At 43.1% G+C, this 22,356-nt stretch overlaps 1 protein-coding gene across 6 annotated transcripts in view; it reads right to left on the reverse strand.

The window, feature by feature from the left end:
• The window catches only part of cfap61 (cilia and flagella associated protein 61), a 271,251-nt gene that overhangs the window by 232,997 nt on the left and 15,898 nt on the right, over nucleotides 1-22,356 (reverse strand). For 5 of the 6 annotated variants that reach the window (XM_068044406.1, XM_068044407.1, XM_068044405.1 and 2 more), the window contains exons 4-6: nucleotides 14,855-14,931; nucleotides 13,463-13,530; nucleotides 13,218-13,341 (exon numbers count right to left, since the gene is read on the reverse strand). In XM_068044406.1, coding sequence (XP_067900507.1) covers nucleotides 13,218-13,341; nucleotides 13,463-13,530; nucleotides 14,855-14,931 — 269 coding nt within the window. Of the gene's footprint in view, nucleotides 1-13,217; nucleotides 13,342-13,439; nucleotides 13,531-14,854; nucleotides 14,932-22,356 lie in introns of those variants that run through there. The other variant, XM_068044409.1, reaches the window with a different exon arrangement.

Genomic DNA, 22,356 nt, shown 5'->3' on the forward strand with positions numbered 1-22,356 from the left:
AACCAACACTATTCCTACTGGTTCCCAAACAAAGAAATTGGTCCGGGACTTTTCAAAAAATGCCATCCTCTTTGGGATCCAGGTTGCCAAGTAGGCCTGGACGTACCAGTGGGCCCACATGCACTCTTATGGAGACTGGTATACCTCATTGTCTGCCACGCGTAGCCTAGCTTCCTATCCAAGGTCAGGACTAGGAACTCCCAACTTAGATAGTCCCACCTTGGGCCCTGCCCCGGGCCATAATTTGCCTTGTAAGGGCTGTCATTAAATTGTGACTACAAAAAATGTTTATACATGAATATCATATGCAGTAAAGGCTACAGTACATGTTTGTTTTTTTAAGAAAAAAATACAACATGGGTAGAAAGATAAATACAGATATACACACTGGAATAACTTGTGAATTTGATCCTGTACTGTCAAAAATGGACTTGGCACATGCAAAAGCAGGCTTACAAAATACAAAAATGAAATGATTTGTCTCCAGCATTTTCCTCCAACCCATGTTCAATATCATGAATTGAACTTTAACTGAACTTTGTGGTTAACATGAATTCAATCCAGTGGTAAATATTCTTTAGGACAGTAGTGCCCTCTACAGTTCAGTGATGGAATAAGCACAATAAGAACCCAAAATGAAGAGCACATAGCACAAATTTGTTATACATACAAATATAAAATAATATTCTGCTTACAAAACTTGCTTGATAAATCAGTCTCGGTTCTGTTCTTGGAAGCTCACTGTACAACACCCATGAACTCCCTTACAACCCACCCTTACATCTGTAATTACCCCCACCCTAGAACAGCAACCCACCAACAAAGAGAAAGGATCATAATAAACATGTAAAGACATTCTCCTTCACATCATTCAGCCTAACTAATAACCAGAAATTCAGCGCAAGCAAACTGCTTCAAACTTACCTCCCAAGCTATATCGTTCCCAGTAAAGTCATACTAAAAAGTTTGGACCTCTACCTTGCAGAGGCTGAGCGCCAACTCTCAAACACTTCTTCCCATCTTCCTCGGACCATAACCCCACCACCCAACATCAAGCCACTGTCTCCAGGACTGCTACTGACCTCATCTCCTCCGGAGATCTTCTCTCTACAGCTTCCAACCTCATAGTCCCACAACCCCGGACAGCCCGCTTTTACCTCCTTCCCAAAATCCACAAACAGGAATGTCCTGGCAGATCCCATCTTTTTAGACTGTTCCTGCCCCACTGAACTTACTTCTTCCTATCTTGACCCTATCTTTTCTCCCCTGGTCCAGTCTCTTCCCGCCTACATCCGTGACTTTTCTGACGCCCTACGTCATTCCGACAATTTCAGTTTCCTGTTCCTAACCGCCTCTTCTTCACTATGGATGTCCAATCTCTCTACACCTCCATTCCCCACCAGGACGGTCTGAGGACTCTCCGCTTCTTCCTTGAACAGAGGCCCAACCAGTCCCCATCCACCACCACCCTCCCCAGCCTGGCTGAACTTGTTCTCACATTGAACAACTTCTCCTTCAACTCCACTCGCTTCCTTTAAATAAAAGGTATTGCTATGGGTACCTGCACGGGTCCCAGTTATGCCTGTCTTTTTGTGGGATATGTCGAGCATTGCTTGTTCCAATCCTACTCAGGAACCCTCACTCACCTCTTTTTCCAGTACATTGATGACTGTATCGATGTCACTTCCTGCTCTCACCCCAAACTGGAAAATTTCATCAACTTTGCTTCTAATTTCCACCCTTTTCTCACCTTTACATGGTCTATTTCCAACACTTCCCTTCCTTGACTTCTCTGTCTCCATCTCTGGGGATAGGCTGTCCACTAATATTCATTATAAGCCCACCGACTCCCACGGCTACCTTGACTATACTTCCTCACACCCTGTTTCCTGTAAGGACTCCATCCCATTCTCCCAGTTTCTCCATCTCTGATGTTTCGGGAGGCGGTGGCGTAGTGGTATTGTCACTGGACTAGTAACCCAGAGACCCAGGGTATTGCTCTGGGGACATGGGTTCAAATCCCACCACAGCAGAAGGTGGAATTTAAATTCAATTAATAAATCTGGAATTAAAAGCTAGTCTAATGATGGCCATGAAACCATTGTCGATTGTTGTAAAAACCCATCTGGTTCACTCATGTCCTTTAGGGAAGGAAACCTGCTGTCCTTACCTGGTCTGGCCTACATGTGACTCCAGACCCACAGCAATGTGATTGACTCTTACATGCCCTCTGAAATAGCCTAGCAAGCCACTCAGTTGTATCTAACCGCTACAAAGTCAATAAAAAGGAATGAAACTGGACGGACCACCCGGCATCGACCTAGGCACCGGCAACGACAATGGCAAACTCAGCCCTGTCGACCCTGCAAAGTCCTCCTTACTAACATCTGGGGTCTTGTACCAAAGTTGGGAGCGCTGTCCCACAGACTTGTCAAGCAACAGCCTGACACAGTCATACTCACGAAATCATACCTTACAGACAATGTCCCAGACACTGCCATCACCATCCCCGGGTATGTCCTGTCCCACCGGCACAGTGGTATACAGTTGGGAGGGAGTTGCCCTGGGAGTCCTGAACATCGACTCTGGACCCCATGAAGTCTCTTGGCATCAGACCAAACATGGGCAAGGAAACCTCCTGCTGATTACCACCTACCGCCCTCCCTCAGCTGATGAGTCAGTACTCCTCCATGTTGAACAGCACTTGGAGGAAGCACTGAGGGTGGCGAGGGCACAAAATGTACTCTGGGTGGGGGACTTCAATGACTTCAAGAGTGGCTGGGTAGCACCACTACTGACCGAGCTGGCTGAATCCTAAAGGACATATCTGCTAGACTGGGTATGCGGCAGGTGAGGAAACCAACAAGAGGGGAAAACATACTTGACCTCGTCCTCACCAATCTGCCTGCCGCAGATGCATCTGTCCATGATAGTATTGGTAGGTGTACGAAGTCCTGCCTTCACACTGAGGATACCCTCCAGCGTGTTGTGTGGCTCTACCACTGTGCTAAATGGGATAGATTTCGAACAGATCTAGCAATACAAAACTGGGCATCCATGAGGCGCTGTGGGCCATCAGCAGAAGCAGAATTGTACTCAACCACAATCTGTAACCTCATGGCCCGGCATATCCCCCACTCTACCATTACCATCAAGCCAGGAGACCAACCCTGGTTCAATGAAGAGTTCAGGAGGGCATGCCAGGAGCAGCACCAGGCATACTTCAAAATGAGGTGTCAACTTGGTGAAGCTACAACACAGGACTATCTGCGTGCCAAACTGCGTAAGCAACATGCGATAGACAGAGCTAAGCGATCCCATAACCAACGGATGAGATCTAAGCTCTGCAGTCCTGCCACATCTAGCCGTGAATGGTGGTGGACAATTAAACAACTAACTGGAGGAGATGGCTCCACAAATATCCCCATCCTCAATGATGGGGGAGCCCAGCACATCAGTGCGAAAGATAAGGCTGAAGCATTTGCAACAATCTTCAGCCAGAAGTGCCAAGTTGATGATCCATCTCAGCCTCCTCCTGAAGTCCCCAGCATCACAGATGCCAGACGTCAGCCATTTCGATTCACTCCGAGTGATATCAAGGAACGACTGAAGGCATTGGATACTGCAAAAGCAATGGGCCCTGACAACATTCCGGCAATAGTACTGAAGATCTGTGCTCCAGAACTTGCCGCGCCCCTAGCCAAGCTGTTCCAGTACAGCTACAACACTGGCATCTACCCTGCAATGTGGAAAATTGCCCAGGTATGTCCTGTACACAAAAATCAGGACAAGTCCAACCCGGCCAATTACCGCCCCATCAGCCTACTCTCAATCATCAGTAAAGTGATGGAAGGCGTCATCAAGCGACAATTGCTTAGCAATAACTTGCTCAGTGATGCTCAGTTTGGGTTCCGCCAGGGCCACTCAGCTCCTGACCTCATTACAGCCTTGGTTCAAACATGGACAAATGAGCTGAATTCAAGAGGTGAGATGAGAGCGACTGCCCTTGACATCAAGGCAGCAATTGACCGAGTATGGCATCAAGGAGCCCTAGCAAAACTGAGGTCAATGGGAATCCGGGGGGAAACCCTCCACTGGCTGGAGTCATGCCGAGCGCAAAGGAAGATGGTTGTGGTTGTTGGAGGTCAATCATCTGAGCTCCAGGACATCACTGCAGGAGTTCCTCAGGGTAGTGTCCTAGGCCCAACCATCTTCAGCTGCTTCATCAATGACCTTTCTTCAATCATAAGGTCAGAAGTCGGGATGTTCGCTGATGATTGCACAATGTTCAGCACCATTCGCGACTCCTCAGATACTGAAGCAGTCCGTGTAGAAATGCAGCAAGACCTGGACAATATCCAGGCTTGGGCTGATAAGTGGCAAGTAACATTCATGCCACACAAGTGCCAGGCAATGACTGTCTCCAATAAGAGAGAATCTAACCATCTCCCCTTGACATTCAACGGCATTACCATCGCTGAATTCCCCACTATCAACATCCTAGGGGCTACCATTGACCAGAAACTGAACTGGAGTTGCCATATAAATACCATGGCTAAAAAAGCAGGTCAGAATAGCTCACCTCCTGACTCCCCAAAGCAGGTCCACCATCTACAAGGCACAATTCAGGAGTGTGATGAAATACTCTCCACTTGCCTGGATGGGTGCAGCTCCAACAACACTCAAGCAGCTCGACACCATCCAGGACAAAGCAGCCCGCTTGATTGGCACCCCATCTACAAACATTCACTCCCTCCACCACCGACACACAGTGGCAGCAGTGTGTACCATCTACAAGATGCACTACAGCAATGCACCAAGGCTCCTTAGACAGCACCTTCCAAACCCGTGACCTCTACTAACTAGAAGGACAAGGGCAGCAAATGCATGGGAACACCACCACCTGCAAGTTCCCCTCCAAGTCACACACCGTCCTGACTCGGAACTATATTGCCATTCCTTCACTGTCGCTTGGTCAAAATCCTGGAACTCCCTACCTACCCCAAATGGACTGCAGCGGTTCAAGTAGGCAGCTCACCACCACCTTCTCAAGGACAATTAGGGATGGGCAATAAATGCTGGCCTAGACAGCGACGCCCACATCCCATGAATGAATTTTTAAAAATCTGTTCTGATGATGCAACCTTCCACAACAGCGCTTCTGACATGTCTTTCTTTTTCCTCAACTGAGGATTCCCACCCCTCCCCCCACTATGGTTGACAGGGATCTCAACTGTGTCCAACCCATTTCCCACACTTCTGCCGTCACTCCTTCACCTCCCTCCCAGAACTGCGACAGGGTTCCCCATGTCCTCACTTTCCATCCCACCAGCCTCCACATCCAAAGGATCATCCTCTGCCATTTCTGTCACCTCCAGCGTGATGCCAGCACCAAACACATCTTCCCTTCCCCTCTCCTGTCAGCATTCCAAAGGGATCAAATACTGTGGTGTTGACAAAAGGGCTTACTGGCAAATGCTTGAAGGTTCCCTTAGTTAAGGTTTACCTACAGAGTAGGTTGGTCACCGGGGTGGTGATGGTCAGGGTCATTTGGAGTTTACCAATGCAGGGGGTCGACCTATTGCTGGGCAATGACTTGGCAGGGAGCAAGTTATTGTTTCCAGAGGGTCCAGAACAGTCTACAGAGATTGGGGAAATGGAGGAGAACAAGCAAAATTCTGTGCAGCTGCAGAGGGTTAAGAAAGTCCCAAAAATCCCACAGTGGGCGAAAAGGCCGGTAAAGATTAAAGAGGCTAAAGGAAAGCCAGTAGAATTTAATGAGGACAGGATACAGGAAGAGGAAGGTAAAAGAGCTGAGATAAAAACAGCAGAAGTTGAAGGGAATACGCCAGAGGTATAGCTAGCAGAAACCTTCTTTAAAGATTTAAAGAGGGACAAGGAAAGTTCCCAAACAGTGAAACCAAAAGTGAGGGAGATGCCTCACCTAGCTGAGGTGCTACAGGGGCATACAGCAGAAGCTGGACAGCCACATGTGAGCAGTAGTGTTCGAGAGGACATGAGACAGATAAGTTGGGGAAAACCCACCCCCAAAGAAAAGGAAAAATGGAAGGTAATATGCCCTAAGGTAAACAGCACTTGTGAAAGCCACAAGAAAAACAGAAGTAAGGTCAGTGTGGATTTGCCCACTGAAGAATCAGTCAGGTTCTAAATCCAAAGTTAACCAAACCCAGCAAATTAGATTCAGAACCCACTAAGGACAAAGTGCAAAAGGAGGACCCAGATACCTCACAGTAAAGCGTGGCTACCTGACCCGAATCCGACTGGACCCGACGACATGTGTCGGGTTCAGGTCGGGTCTCTCTGCCAAGTCCAGCATTCGGGCTTGGAACGGATGAACAGGATCACAACATTTGGACAAGGTAGAGCACAATAACCTGTTTGACATCATTAACTTTATTACAGTAGTCGGGTCACGTCAGGTGCGGAAAAAAATTGAAGGACTCGGGCCCGGGTCAGGTTGGATCTGGTCGGGTCGGGTCCGGGTCAGGTTTCAATTTTATATCCGAGCAGGCCTTTACTTCACAGGGGCTATAAAATAGTTTACCACCCACTGTCGCCCTAGAGATAAGAATTATCAATGTGCCAGAACATGAACTATTAAATCCATGTGTTGTGGAAGCAGCAGTTAAGGGGTTAAGGCCTGTACAGGCAGTGAAAACAGACAACAGCCAGGAACAATGCAGTAATGGAAATGTGCATATTACAAATCTTGGAACAGAAAAGATGTCTCTACTGCAGCCTGTGAAATTCGATCCCTCCAAGGTCTCAAGAGTCCAACTCAAGTTTCCACTTAGCCCAAAACTCACCAAAAGCCACATGTCTGTTGGTATTAAAATTGCCAAAGGACTGCAAACAGATGCTAGAGAAATCCAACTTTGTTCGACACCACATAACTGGGATTTATGAGTGGGAAATGGATAGAAGGCACCAGGTTTTCTAAATAGAAGCCTGTCTGGGCTAAACCTCAATGTTCAAAATAAATTCAATTATAATTGTGCCTCATCCAAAAAAAGGTGATGAGAAACTCAAACCTGAATGGGAAATGGCTGTTAAAGACAATGCCAGCTGTAGCAGTTGTAAGATTGAGGTATGGATGTCAGAGTGGGTGCAGAATGTGGGTTCATGTTTCTCTTATTTTATTCTGAAAACAGTGTAAAAAAGGTAGTCAAGATTCCACTTTTTTTCCATGCGGCGGGGGCATGCTATGCCCAGTAAAGACAGATCATATTCCTAACTTTTAAGATGCAAACTTTATTCAATGTGGATGCTTTGATATTGACTTTTCCTTTAAAAAAATGGACAATGTGCTGCAAAGAAGGTCAGATGACTGACCTATGTATTCAAAAACTGTCTCACTATCTTGAAAGGACAAACGGATACATTCTAGACTAAGAGGTGTCAACTACACCCATCCTGAAACGATCAAGAGACATTCCTGAATTGAATGGGTTTCTTCTGAGACAAAGAAGGTGTGAAGTAGCCACATCATAACAGAATTGTAACCATCCAGACATCAATAGATATCCAAAGATTCCACATCCAAGACCATTGTGCGGTCACACCAGGGGAGAAGGCCATGAGTCAACTAATATAAACTCTAATTTGATGGATTTTGACCTTAAAAGGTAGCCCTCTTGAGAGTGAGGGGATATCACAACACATCACAGAAAGCAGTCCAGCGAAAGGCTATGGAAAGAGAACCATCTTAAACAAAGAAGAAGCCCTGCTGCTAATTCTACACTTCAATTTGCTGCAGCAGAGAACTGAAAGTGGCCACCACTTCCAGTCTGAAGTCTTAACCACCAGAAATCTACAACACCTTAACAAGTTCAAGACTGCAAACACCCAGGCCTGCACCTTTTAAAAGAGACTGTCCTTCCAAGAAGATTTAAAAGGTTTATCATAAACCACAGACACCTACCTCACTTTGAACTACAGCCTACCCTTTTTTCTTTTTTTTAATATCTAGCTATCTATTCTTGAGTATGTGGTGGTGAGTGAATGCTTGTATGAGTGAGGTTGCGACCATTTTGGGAATCGTGTAAAAATAGCTATCTTTTGTCAAATAGGAACACAGGAAATAGAAGCAGGAGTTGGTCATTCGGCCCGTTGAGCCTGTTCCACCATTCAACTGGATCATGGCTGATCTTCTACCTCAATGCCATTTTCCTGCACTTCCCCACATCCCTTGATATCTTTAATATCTCGAAATCTATTGATCTTTGTCTTGAATGTACTCAATAACTGAACCTCCACAGCCCTCTGGGATAGAGAATTCTAAAGATTCACCACCAATTGTGTGAAGAAATTCCTCCTCATCTTAATCCTAATTCTGATACTGTGTCTCCTGATTCTAGACCCCCACAGCCAAGGGAAATAGCCTTCCTGCATCCACCCTGTCGAGCCCTGTAAGAATTATGTATGCTTCAATGAGGTTACCTCTCATTCTTCAAAACTCTAGAGAATATAAACCCAGCCTTCTCAATCTCTCCTCATAGGACAATTCTGCCATCTCAAGGATCAGTCTGGTGAACCTTCATTGCACTCCCTCTATGGCAAGTAAGGAGGCCAAAACTATACACATTACTCCAGGTGCGGCCTCACCAAGGATCTGTAAAATTGCAGCAAGACTTAAACTATGAGAAAACCTGTCATTTGTCTGTTTATTTGACCCCAAAAAATGCTCAGGGGCAAACTCATCATTTTAAACAAAAAATGACTGCAATCAGTTGGAAGTTAAACAGTGGCAACCGCCCACACCCCTTACCACACATCCGTAACAATAGAATTAAAATCGGGCACTATACTGTCAAGGCTTAATCTAGTTTTCCATGTCAAAGTTTCTTAGAAGCATGCTATATATGGAAAGACAAAAAAGAATTGTGATTTGACAGTATCACAGACTGCAGGCAGATGACTGCAGACAGCTGAGACTGGATGAAATTAATTGGAGGCATCAAGATCAGTATGCTGATCATAAACTTTAACCCATCACCTTCTAAGATGGTTAGTAATTTCAGTGATGAATGACGCCTATATGATGGACCCACTTCTTGTGATGATTGCTTCAAGTTGCAGTAACAACAACTTGTGTTTATATAGCACCGATTATGTAATAAAATGTCCGAAGGTGCTTCACAGAAGCAATATAAAACAAAATCTGGCACTGAGCTGAATAAAGAGATAGTAGGGCCTGTTATGACCAGGTGAGAAAGGGGTCTAGGGGTTCCCTCTCAGCCTTTTCCTGGTTTGGCCGTAACAGAGTTTAATTTTTAAAACACCTTGTTTTTACCTTCCCCTCAGTGAATCCTTGTTCATTGCTCTCCAATTGTAATGGCAAAGAAATCAACCAGACAGATTTTCTTAGATTTAAACAAGAAAGGTTTAAGTTTATTAACCTTAAAACTCTAATTCAGTTAAAACTACTACGAATACGCAACACAATCGCGCTAGCATGCATATATGATGAACACACACGTGGATAGAGACAGAAAAGGAGAAAGAATCAAGTGGAAAGGTTTGAAGCAATAGCTGGAGTTCATTTACTGTCTTTTGAGTTCGATGTAAAGTCTTTGGGTTGCAGTTAAATCTTGCCATCTCGTTGGGGCCCAGTGCACTCTTTTAAACTTGTTTTGATGGTTTTCTGTCTTCTGGAAATCCAGTTGCAGTCTCTTCTTTTTGAGAGAGACAGAGAGAGACAGCGAGACCTTCCTTCTCTTGTCTTCAAATTGTAGTCTGACCCAAACTGTTCTGTGAACACAATTCAAACCAAACCTGGGCCAGCAGACCAGTCATGTGATTAGCTTTTTTTTTTTCAGGACAACCTGCCCGGCTACTTTAGTGGATTTATTTCAATCCTAGTAGACATCCTCAGTAGGGGGCTGAAATGCTGGCTTTCACACAGTCAATGTTTTGTGATCAAAATCCATTTGGTTAAGTGAATCAGGGAGCAGTTGCATTGTCTTCTCCAGGCAACTGTCTCTTAGAATGCAAATGTTTCCAGCCACTGTCCTGTTAGAATGCAGGTGCAGGCATGTTTTCAGTCCAGTAAGAGTTTAAAATTAATGTTCCATATGATGAAATTAATATGCCTCATTCTTGGCAGGTGTGGTTTTCATCACAGGGCCGATGACCACGATGGTAGATTGTAAGGAGCTTTGTAAGGAGGAAAGAGTAGTAGAGAGGTGGAAAGGGTTAGAGAGGGAATGCCAGAGCTTAGGGCCTTGGCAGCCTAAGGCATGACCACTAACGGTGGAGTGATTAAAACTGGGGATGTTCAAGAGGCCAGAATTAGAGGAGCACAGATAAGTTGGATGGTTGTTGGGCTAGAGGAAATTACAGATATAGGGAGGAGTGAGGCCTTGGAGGGATTTGAAAATTAATTTCATTTGAATTCAAGGTGCCAATGTTATCATTCTCCCAACAGGATTTAATGCACAAACATTAATTTCATTAATTTCAACAAGATACCTGTACGCTCCATTGATACACCAATCACTGATTGCTATTTACCTTTTTAGCATTATAGTTGTTATGTCATAGATTTTGGCCATAACCCTGAATGTTCCTCATCCTCAAGTAACTGTTAAACTCCCTTTTTAAATTATTTATGGAATTCAGGTACAGCATTCCCAATCCCGAAAATGCTCTGAGTGAAAACATTTCTCTTTATCTCCCCGCTAGATCTTTTGCCATTGGTTTTAAATATATGGCCTCTGTTATTGACTCAAAACCTCTCATCAAATTGAAAACTTCTATTAGGTCGCCTCTTAACGTTCTCTGTTGCAAGAAGAACAATTGTAACTTTTCCAACATCTCATAACTGAAGTTGCTCATCTCTGGTAACATCCTGGTTATCCTCCTCTGCACCTTTTCTAAGGCCTTTGCATCTTTCCAGAAGTGTGATGCCAGAATTTATTTATTTATTTATTTAGAGATACAGCACTGAAACAGGCCCTTCAGCCCACCGAGTCTGTGCCGACCATCAACCACCCATTTATACTAATCCTACACTAATCCCATATTCCTACCACATCCCCACCTGTCCCTTTATTCCCCTACCACTTACCTATACTAGGGGCAATTTATAATGGCCAATTTACCTATCAACCTACAAGTCTTTGGCTGTGGGAGGAAACCGGAGCACCCGGCGAAAACCCACGCGGTTACAGGGAGAACTTGCAAACTCCGCACAGGCAGTACCCAGAATTGAACCCGGGTCGCTGGAGCTGTGAGGCTGCGGTGCTAACCACTGCGCCGCGATTTAGAGTCATAGAGCTAAACAGCACAGAAACAGGTCCTTCGGCCCATCATGTCTGTGCACCCAACTATTCTAATCCCATATTCCTGCACTTGGCCCGCAGCCTTGTATGCTTTGGCGTTTCAAGTGTTCATCTAAATACCTCTTAAATGTTGTGAGGGTTCCTGCCTCCACCACCTCTTCAGGCAGTGCGTTCCAGATTCCAACCACCCGCTGGGTGAAGATTTTTTCCTCAAATCCCCTCTAAACCTCCTGCCCCTTACCTTAAATCTATGCCCCCTGTTGTTCACAATACCCCAGCTGAGGCCCAACCAGTGACTTGTAAAGTTCTAGCATGATCTCTTTGCTTTTATATTCTATTCCTTTATTTATAAACCCATGTAACTCATATGCTTTTTTAACTCCCTTATCAACTTGCCCTGTCATCTTTAAGAATTTGTACATACGGAAACCAAGGTCTCTCTTCTCATTTACAATTTTCAAAATCATACTGTCTTTCCATATTTGTCCTCCCAAAGTGCATCACTTCATACATCTCTGCATTGAACTCCATCTGCTATTATTCTGCCCATTTTAAACCTCCTGTACAGCACTTTGTTGAATTCCTTCCAAAAGTCCATATATAAATTTACTGCAGTACCTTGATCAACCTTCTCTGTTACCTCATCAAAGAATTCAATCAAGTGAGTCATACACAACTTGCCTGAAATAAATCCATGTTGGCTCTCCTTGATTAACCCATGCCTTTCCAAATGAAAGTTTATTTTGTCCCTGATAATGGTTGTATTCAATTTTACTCATTAATCATCGAGAAACTCACATAATAGCTGTTTGCCATGTCACATGAAATTATTATAACATTTTGCCTTGAGAATGCCAAATATAAAATCTGAGAAATAAACACTGAAAACCAGGCAGTTTTTTTATGCTTCACTGGTTTGGGATCACTGGAAGTTTATGACCTATCAAACTCAGAATTTATTTTCCTTTGCTTCTCCTTTAATGATAAAAAAAGTTATTTTTCTATACCATTATCGCATAATCTTATGCAGTCATGATGTAGGCAGGTGACTTGATGCCTGTTCTCTACAAATGTAACTCATAAGCCAGCTGAATATGAAGTGGGAGGACTTTCCCATCAATATGTTCTGATTCTTCAGGAGAAAATACCTGAGCTTCTTCTCCTCTGGCCCAGCTAGGATCTGGAATTCTTGGTTTTGAGAATTAATAGAAAATTGATCTCCGACCACTCTACAAACACCATTCCAGTGACCTTCCATCCCTTTCCCCAGCATACATACACACACCTACTTTAAGTGATTATTTTAAATCCAAGATATTCACCAAAATTCACCAAGATATGAAAGCTAATCATTAATTTTGTTTGTTGTAGCTGACTCAGAGATAGCACTCTCACCTTAGAATGTGGGGGATTCAAGCCCCACTCCAAGACTTGGGCACGTAATCTAGGTTAACACTTTAGTGCAGTACTGAATGAGAGCTGCATTATTGGAGGAGTCGGTCTTTGGATGAGAAATTAAATTGAGGCCCAGTTTGCTTGTTCAGGTGGACATAAAGGATCCCATGGAATTATGGGGAGTTCTCACAGGGTGCTAGTCAACATTTATCGCTCTAACACCAACGCAACAGAATGACTGGTCACTTACCTCATTCCTTTCTGTTAGATTTTGCTGTGCACAAATTAGCTGCTATGTTTGCCTACATAACAACTGTGGCTACACTTCAAAAGAGATTTACTGAGTATAAATTGTTTTGGGGTGTCTTGAGAATGTGAAAGGCATCATAAAATGCATGTTTATTCTTCTACCTTGTTGTTAGTTCAAAGTGCAAGTAGGTTCAAATCCTAATATCTTTAAGAAAGTCATTGAAAAAAAGCAATTCATGCAGGGGAGGTATCCATCAGTAGCTCCATTACCTGGCCTTTCGAATATGTAACACTGGAACATAATCTTTTCTATAACAGATGAAGGCCGAATACTGCACACCATCCATCTTCTTAAATACCGGCATTGGTGCAAACAGGACAGATACAGCAAGATCTGAGGTGAAAGTAAGACAGAAATAATTATTGGATTTATTTGACTGACTAAATTTTAAAAATAGCAAATTTCTGAAAATGAATAATGGGACCGCTTACAATTCATAAAATAATCTTTTTACCTAGCACGACTTTCTTTTGAGCAGAAAGGATTATATAGTGCAGCTCTCGGACGGCAGCAAAGACAGACCTTTCGCAGTATTGGAAATAAATTAATATTTTTTGTAATTACATATTCTGACATTGGTTCATGAAGCACAAAAACAACAATCAATAAATGTAATTTACACAGTACAACATCGTACATAATCGCTATTATTTCCACAGGGGCTATCTCAATCATCTGCCATAATCTTGATGAAAAATCTGCAGAAATGGCAAGTAATCAAATAATTACACCTGGAACTTTTATCTAAATGCAAAAAAGTCTTCATGAAACTAAAATTGGTAAATCATATACACATTAAAACTAGCACAGTACATCCTAATCAGTTAATATGGCAAAATGCTACTTAGTTCATCTTTCTCCAACCTCAATTTTAAACGCTTACATACACTCAAACATAGTGTTAAAAGGACTGCAGTATTCCATAAATGAATACAAAAATTAAAAGAACAAATGGAGAAATCATAAGGGAAGTATTATTTTGCTTGAAGTATACTCCCCAATGTCTAGCAGAGATCCACATTTCAGGTCTCCCTCCCTCCAACCTATTCTGGAGACTCAGAGGGATGACCATTAGAGCAATATTCATGTCAAGCAGGCTGCAACTTCAGACTAGATGGGAGCTGAACCCAAGCCACCAAGGCTGGTGCATGCATTTCCAATAGTCTGTTTCTTTTTCAGTTGGGATATCTCTAGAGCAGTTGTCAGGCTGGCTAAATGTTGCCAACACCATTAAATTGGAGCCACTTGGACTGCAGTTGGCTTTTCCACATTAGTGCTATCACCCAAATGACCTGAAGGAAAAAAAGACCAAAAATTGCAGGTCTCTGTGAGGTTAGGAGGTTCAAGGTTTTACTGAATATTTCAATTCCATACATTCACATAAGTACTGGGGGAATAGTTTAAACAATAAATATTCCTCTTTTAAGCAATTTGTGCAATGCCATTTTATCCTTTTTAAGGGTACTATTTCATCGAGCAGAATTGTTAAGAATCATAGGTTATTACTGAATATTAAGTGACATAATGTTAGAATTTTGAAAATAATAATGTGGTTTTGAATAGACAGATCATTTCCCCACTTTCCCTTCATCTCTCAAAGTCTATCTCTGAGATACCTCACATATTCCCCTTGCCTTTCATTTTTGATGTGACCCCATCTGTCTGCACGTCAAATCTGCCACCCCTCAATCAACTATTATCTGCTCCAAACCATCCCAGAGGTAGGATCTATCTTATCAACAACTTTCAAAGTAACAGATGACTCTACAGCTTTGAAAAGTTTTTTTTTGTAGTGGAATGTACACATTATCTATAGATAAGAAATAATGTCTAATACACGACCTACCTGACAATCTCTTTAGCACAACCAAATGCAAACTCCGGTTTTGCCACAAGCAAATGCATAAAAAGAGTGTTCAAAGGCTGCCAAAATTTAAAACATATAGGTTGTATGTAAACATAAATCAGCTAGAAAAAATCTAAAACACTTAGAGAAAGCAATATAGAGTGTTACTTTGTCATACTTATCCAGTCTCCAAAATGTAGTCTATAATGCATACATAAATAGATTCCAGAGGACACATGAATTTAATTGTTTTCAGAAGAAACCCCTTTTAGCACAATTTAAAAAGGGTTCAACAATGTACAAGAAACCAATGAAAGATAACATTTCTCTTCTCATGCCTGGCTACATAACACACAAATCAATGTGTTATCAAGGTGCTTCCATTATGAATAATTTTTGAGGACATGTGTTTAAATGACTGTGAGGAGATGTCAGACTTGTTTTTTTTTTTAAGGGTCACTGGAAGGACATTTGGGACTTCGTTTAAAAACAAACACTTACTGGAAGTCACATGTCTTAAGCTAAGTAAACAGCCGGAGCCTTATGGACTATGGAATTGCTTGGACTTAGAGAAGTCACATGGCTGCACTGAGTGTGAAGAGTGTGAAGTTTGGTAAGTGAATGGATTTTAAGGGTTAATCTCTCAAGACTAGTTTTTGTTTTGTTTTGTTTACATCTAGCAATTAATTGAAATTCCTGTTCAGTTAATAGGAAAATTAGGTTTCTTGCAGTTTTAAACAGGGGTATACAAACATTCTGTGAGTATCTTCTTTTTATTCATTCATGGAATGTGCGTGTCGGTGGCTAGGCCAGCATTTATTACCCATCCCTAATTGCCCTTGAGAAGGTGGTGCCGAGCTGCCTTCTTGAACCGCTGCAGTCCATGTGAGGTAGGCACACCCACAGTGCTGTTAGGAAGGGAGTTCCAGGATTTTGACCCAGCGACAGTGAAGGAACAGCGATATAGTTCCAAGTCAGGATGGTGTGTGACTTGGAGGGGAACTTGCAGTTGGTGGTGTTCCCAAGCATTTGCTGCCCTTGTCCTTCTAGTTGGTAAAGGTCACGGGTTTGGAAGGTGCTGTCTAAGGAGCCTTGTTGCGTTGCTGCAGTGCATCTTGCAGATGGTACATACTGCTGCCACTGTGCGTCGGTGGTGGAGGGAGTGAATGTTTGTGGATGGGGTGCCAATCAAGCGGGCTGCTTTGTCCTGGATGGTGTCGAGCTGCTTGAGTGTTGTTGGAGCTGCACCCATCCAGGCAAGTGGAGAGTATTCCATCACCCTCCTGACTTGTGCCTTGTAGATGGTGGACAGGCTTTGGGGAGTCAGGAGGTGAGTTAATCGCTGCAGGATTCCTAGCCTCTGACCTGCTCTTGTAGCCATGGTATTTATATGGCTACTCCAGTTCAGTTTTTGGTCAATGATAGCCCCTAGGATGTTGATAGTGGGGGATTCAGCGATGGTAGTGTCATTGAATGTCAAGGGGAGATGGTTAGATTCGCTCTTGTTGGAGATGGTCATTGCCTGGCAGTTGTGTGGCTCAAGTGTTACTTGCCACTTATCAGCCCAAATCTGGATATTGTCCAGGTCTTGCTGCATTTCTAACGGACTGCTTCAGTATCTGAGGAGTCGCAAATGGTGCTGAACATAGTGCAATCATCAGCGAAAATCCCCACTTCTGACCTAATGATTGAAGGAAGGTCATTGATGAAGCAGCTGAAGATTGTTGGACCTAGGACACTACCCTGAGGAACTCCGGCAGTGATGTCCTGGAGCTCAGAAGATTGACCTCGAACAACCACAACCATCTTCCTTTGTGCTAGGTATGACTCCAACCAGTAGCTAGTTAATCAGGTAGCTAGTTTAAACTGGTTTCTGAGCTCTAGCAGAGCTGACACAGCATTGTTTTCAGAGAATAAATTCAGGGGACTCTCAGTGCTGCTGGATGCATTGAGTGCTGTTGGAGAGCACCGAGTATGAAGAAGGGAGTTTGGTAATTGAGGGAGTTTGGTAAGGATGGGAACTATAAATTGAGAAAAAAATAAATGTGAGTGAAGAGAGTGTAAAGTGGGAATTTGGTGCATGAGGAAGGGGCTCCTTTCATTCTTCTACTTTTTTCAGCCTCCAGCAGCTGCCTCTCTCTTCAGTACAGGGGAAGAAGCTGATTGGTGAATAACTGGTAAGTTATTTTACTTCTCATTGTAATAAAAAGTTTTTAAAGTTACGTTATGGAGGGTCAGCTCGGCCAAGTGGAATGTACGTCCTGTAGTATGTGGGAGGTCATGGACGCACCACGTGTCCTAGACGAACACATCTGCAGGAAGTGTCACCAGCTGCAGAAGCTTGGGCTCCGGGTTTCAGAACTCGAGTGGCGGCTGGAGTCACTGTTATGCATCCGCGAGGTGGAGGACTACGTGGATAGTACGTTTAGGGAGGTGGTCACACTGCAGGTAAGCAGCATACAGGTAGAGAGGGAATGGGTGACCATCAGGTAGTCTAAGAGAACCAGACAGGCAGTGCAGGAGTTCCCTGAGCCTATCATGCTTGCTAATCAGTTTTCCATTTTGGATACTGGTGAGAGCGACGGTTCCTCGGGGGAGTGCAGCTAGAGCAAATTCCGTGGCACCACAGGTGGCTCAGCTGCACAGGAGGGGAGGAAGAAGAATGGAAGAGAAATAGTGATAGGGGATTCGATAGTCGGGGATCAGACAGGCATTTCTACGGCTGTAAACGTGATCCCAGGATGGTGTGTTGCCTCCCTGGTGCCAGGGTCAAGGATGTCAGAGAGCGGCTGCAGGACCTCCTTCTGGGAAAGGGTGAAAAGCCAGAGGTCGTGGTCCAAATTAGTACTAATGAAATAAATAGGAAGAGCGATAAGGTCTTGAAAGCAGATTTTAGGGAGTTAGGAAGGAAATTAAAAAGCAAGATGTCCAAAGCAGTAATCTCAGGATCACTCCCAGTGCCACATGCTAGTAAGCATAGGAATAGGAGGATTGATTGATTGAACACATGGCTGGAGAATTGGTGTAGGAGGGAGGGCATCAGATTTTTGAGGCATTGGGACTGGTTCTGGGGCATGTGGGACCTGTACAAGATGGATGGGCTACACCTTAACAGGACCAGAACTAACATCCTCGCAGGGAAATTTGCGAGTGCTGCTGGGGAGGGTTTAAATTAGCTTGTCGGGGGTTGGGAGCCTGCGCGTTAGCTCAAATTGGAAGGAAGTAAAGCTGTTAGCAGGGGGTAGAAAAGTAACAAGTAACATTAGAAGGCAGGCTAAACAAAGGCGAGTATCAACTAGGCTTAGAATGCAGAATGTCAAGAAGACAAGGTTAAGGGCACTCTACCTGAGTGCATTCAGCATTCACAACAAGGTAGACGATTTAAAGGCCCAAATAGAGGTAAATGGGTATGATCTAATTGCCATAACAGAAACGTGGCTACAGGGTGACCAAGACTGGGAATGGAATATTCAAGCATAGTCGACATTTAGGAAGGACAGGCAAAAAGGAAAAGGAGGTGGTGTTGCGCTGATAATAAGGGATGGGATCACTACATTAGTAAGGGAGGATCTCAGACTGGAAGAACAAAATGTGGAATCTGTTTGGGTGGAGCTCGGAAATCGCAAGGGGCAGCAAACATTGGTAGGAGTTGTTTATAGGCCACCAAATAGTCGTGGTAGTGTGGGACATGGTATTAATCAGGAGATTAGAGAAGCATGTGGCATGGGTAATACAGTAATCATGGGTGACTTCAATCTGCATATAGACTGGGTAAACCTAATGAGCACTAATATTGTGGAGGACGAGTTTCTGGAGTGTGTTAGGGATGGTTTTCTAGAGCAGTATGTTGAGGAACTGACTAGAGAACAGGCTATTTTAGATCTAGTACTATGTAATGAGAAAGGACTAATTAATTATCTTGTTGTAAAAGAACCTTTAGGGATGAGTGGCCATAATATGATAGAATTGTACATTATGTTTGAAAGTGAGGTAGTTCAATCTAAAGCTAGGTGTTAAATTTGAACAAAGGAAATCATGAAGGTTTCAGGGGAAAATTGGCTGAGGTGGATTGGGAAAATACATAAAAAAGGTATGACAGTACATAGGCAATGGACGGTCTTCAAAGAAATATTACACAGTTTACAGCAACTATACATTCCTTCAAGGCACAAAAACTCCAAAAGTAAAGGCAATCAACCGTGGATAACAAAGGAAGTTAAGGATTGGATAAGATTAAAAGAAAAGGCCTATAAAGTTGCCAGAAATAGCAGTAAATTTAAGGATTGGGAGGATTTTAGAGTACAGAAAAGAAGGACAAAGAAACTGATAAAGAAAGGGAGAATAGAAAATGAATATAAGACAGCAAAAAATATAAAAATGGACTGTAAAAGCTTTTATAGGTACGTAAAAAGGGAACTAGGACAAATGTGGATCCATTACAGGCAGAGTCAGGAGAATTTATAATGGGGAATAGAGAAATGGCAGAGAAGCTAAATGACTACTTTGTGTCTGTCTTCACTGAGGAAGATACAAGAAATCTCCCAGAATTAGAGATCCAAGGGATTAGGGAGAATTAGGAATTGAAGGAAATTAGTTTGTTAGAAAGTTGTATTGGAGAAATTAATGGGGCTGAAGGTTGATAAGTCCCCAGGACCTGATATTCTACATCCCAGAGTGTTGAAAGAGGTAGCTATGGAGATAGTGGATGCATTGGTGACCATCTTCCAAAATTCTATAGATTCTGGAGTGGTTCCTGCAGATTGGAAGGTAGCAAATGTCACCCCACTATTTAAGAAGGGAGGGAGAGAGAAAACAGGGAATTACAGACCTGTTAGCCTTACATCAGTCGTTGGAAAAATGCTAGAATCTATTCTAAAGGATGTGATAAATAGACACTTAAATAATAATGATCTGATTGGGCATAGTCAACATGGATTTATGAATGGGAAATCATGTTTGACGAACCTGTTGGAGTTTTTTGAAGATGTTACTAACAGAATTGATAAAGGAGTATCGGTGGACGTGGGATACTTGGATTTTCTGAAGGCTTTTGGTAAAGTCCCCCACAAGATGTTGGTTAGCAAAATTAAAGCACATGGAATAGATGGCCACTGATTAAGGATTGCTTAACAGGCAGAAAGCAGACAGTAGGAATAAACAGGTCATTCTTGCGTTGGCAGGCTGTGACTAGCGGAGTACTGCAGGGATCAGTGCTTGGACCCCAGCAGTTCATAATATATATCAATGATTTGGATGTGGGGACCAATGTAGTATTTCCAAGTTCACGGATGACACAAAACTAGGTGGGAATGTGTGTTGTGAGGAAGATGCAAAGCGGCTTCAAGGAGATTTGGACAGACTTAGTGAGTGGGCAAGAATGTGGCAGATGGAATATAATGTGGAAAAATGTGAGGTTACCCACTTTGATAGGAGGAACAGATGTGCAGAGTATTCCTTAAATGCTAAGAGATTAGAAAGTTTAGATGTACAAAGGGACCTGGGTGTCCTCATCAATAAGTCACTGAAAGCTAACATGCAGGTGCAGCAAGAAATTAAGAAGGCTCTTGGTATGTTAGCCTTTATCGCAAGAGAATTCGAATACAGGAGTAGTGAAGTCTTGAAGTCTTGCTTCAATTGCATAGAAACTTGGTTAGACCGCACCTGGAGTACTGTGTGCGGTTTTGGTCCCCTTACCTTACGAATGATATTATTGCCATAGAGGGAGTGCATCAAAAGTTCACCAGATTTGTTCCCAGGATGGCAGGACTGTCCTATGAAGAGAGTTTGGGGAAACTGGGCCTGGATTCTCTAGAGTTTCAAAGAATAAGAGGTGATCTCATTGAAACCTACAAAATACTTAAAGGGATAGACAGGGTAGATATAGCCAAGATGTTTCCCCTGGGTTGGGGAGTCTAGAACCAGGGGACACAATTTCAAAATAAGGGGGAAGCCACTTAGGACAGGGATGAGGAGAAATTTCTTTACTCAGAGGGTTGTGAATCTTTGGAATTCCCTACCCCAGAGGGCTGTATAAGCTCAATCATTGAGTATGTTTAAAGCAGAGATTGACAGATTTCTAAATACCAATGACATAAGGGGATATGAGGATAGTGTGGGAAAAAGGCATTGAAGTGGATGATCAGCCATGATCATATTGAATGGTGGGGCAGGTTCCATGGGCTGAATGGCCTACTCCTGCTCCTGTGTTCCTATGTCTGGGTTTATGGCTCATGAGTTTTAGTTTCATTTTTGGATATTGCTTGAATGTCAGTTGGGGTGTAAGCCTGGAAAGGGTGCAGAGGAGATTCACCAGGATGATGCTTGGCTGGAGCATTTCAGCCCTGAAGAGAGAATGGATAGGCTAGAGTTGTTTTCCTTAGAGCAGAGAAGGTTGAGGAGGGACCTGATTGAGGTACAGAAAATTATGAGGGGCATTGATAGGATAGATAGGAAGAAACTTTTTCCCTCAGCGGAGGAATCAATAACCAGGGGGAACAGATCTAAGGTAAGGGACAGGAGGTTTAGAGGGGATTTGAGGAAAATATTTTTCACCCAGAGGGTGGTTGAAATCTGGAACACACTACCTGAAGGCCTGGTAGAGGCAGGAACCATCACAACATTTAAGAAGTATTTAGATGAGCACTTGAAATGCCAGAGCATACAAGGCTACAGGCCAAGTGCTGGAAAATGGGATTAGAATAGATAGGTGCTTGATGACAGGCACAGACACGATGGGCCGAAGGGCCTGTTTCTGTGCCGAACAACTCTATGACTCTATGATTATGACTCTTTGAGAAATCCTGAGAATCCAGTGTGAGAACTGGAGAAATGGATGCAGCATTTCTCCTGAAAAGCCTGCCAGACTAATCCTCGACATCGCCTGAAGACAGCTGCTCCAGAAAGATCCCAGTGACAGTCATCTATGTGTACCTGGACACCAGACCAAAGGGCCATATCTTATCATTTTTCTCAAGAATTAACAAGTATTTGGCCAAAGTATTTTTTTTGTCTTTTGTGTAAAGTGATTTCTGCAAAGAAAATTTCTTTATTTTTTTTAAACCAGTGTTGTGTGTGTGTGTGTGTTGGGTTATTTAGAAGGGAACTAACATATTTCAATCTGTGTGTTAATAAGCTTTGCATCTTTATTGAATAAGTCTTGTTTTATAATAAATTAATCATTTTGTTGTTTATTAAAGAAACCTGGTTGGTGGATTTTAGTCTGAAACTAAAATAGATGAAGTATATAATTGGCTATATCAGTAACTGGGTAAAACATTTAAATATATGTTGTGACCCATGGAGAAGTGGAACTAGAGAAAGACAGTGCACTCCTCCAGCCTCGGCCATAACACCAGTCACAAATTAAAGTGAAAGTCACAGCTTTTCCACTACACAATATTTGTTATATTACAATTGTGGAGTAGAAGGGGTGGAGGGAATAGAAAAGAAGGATGAGGATGAGGGGAGGGTAAAGACGATGAGAAAGAAGGGGCAAGAGAAAT

The sequence above is a fragment of the Heterodontus francisci genome, chromosome 13 (genome assembly GCF_036365525.1).
Source record: "Heterodontus francisci isolate sHetFra1 chromosome 13, sHetFra1.hap1, whole genome shotgun sequence".
NCBI classification, from domain to species: domain Eukaryota; kingdom Metazoa; phylum Chordata; class Chondrichthyes; order Heterodontiformes; family Heterodontidae; genus Heterodontus; species Heterodontus francisci.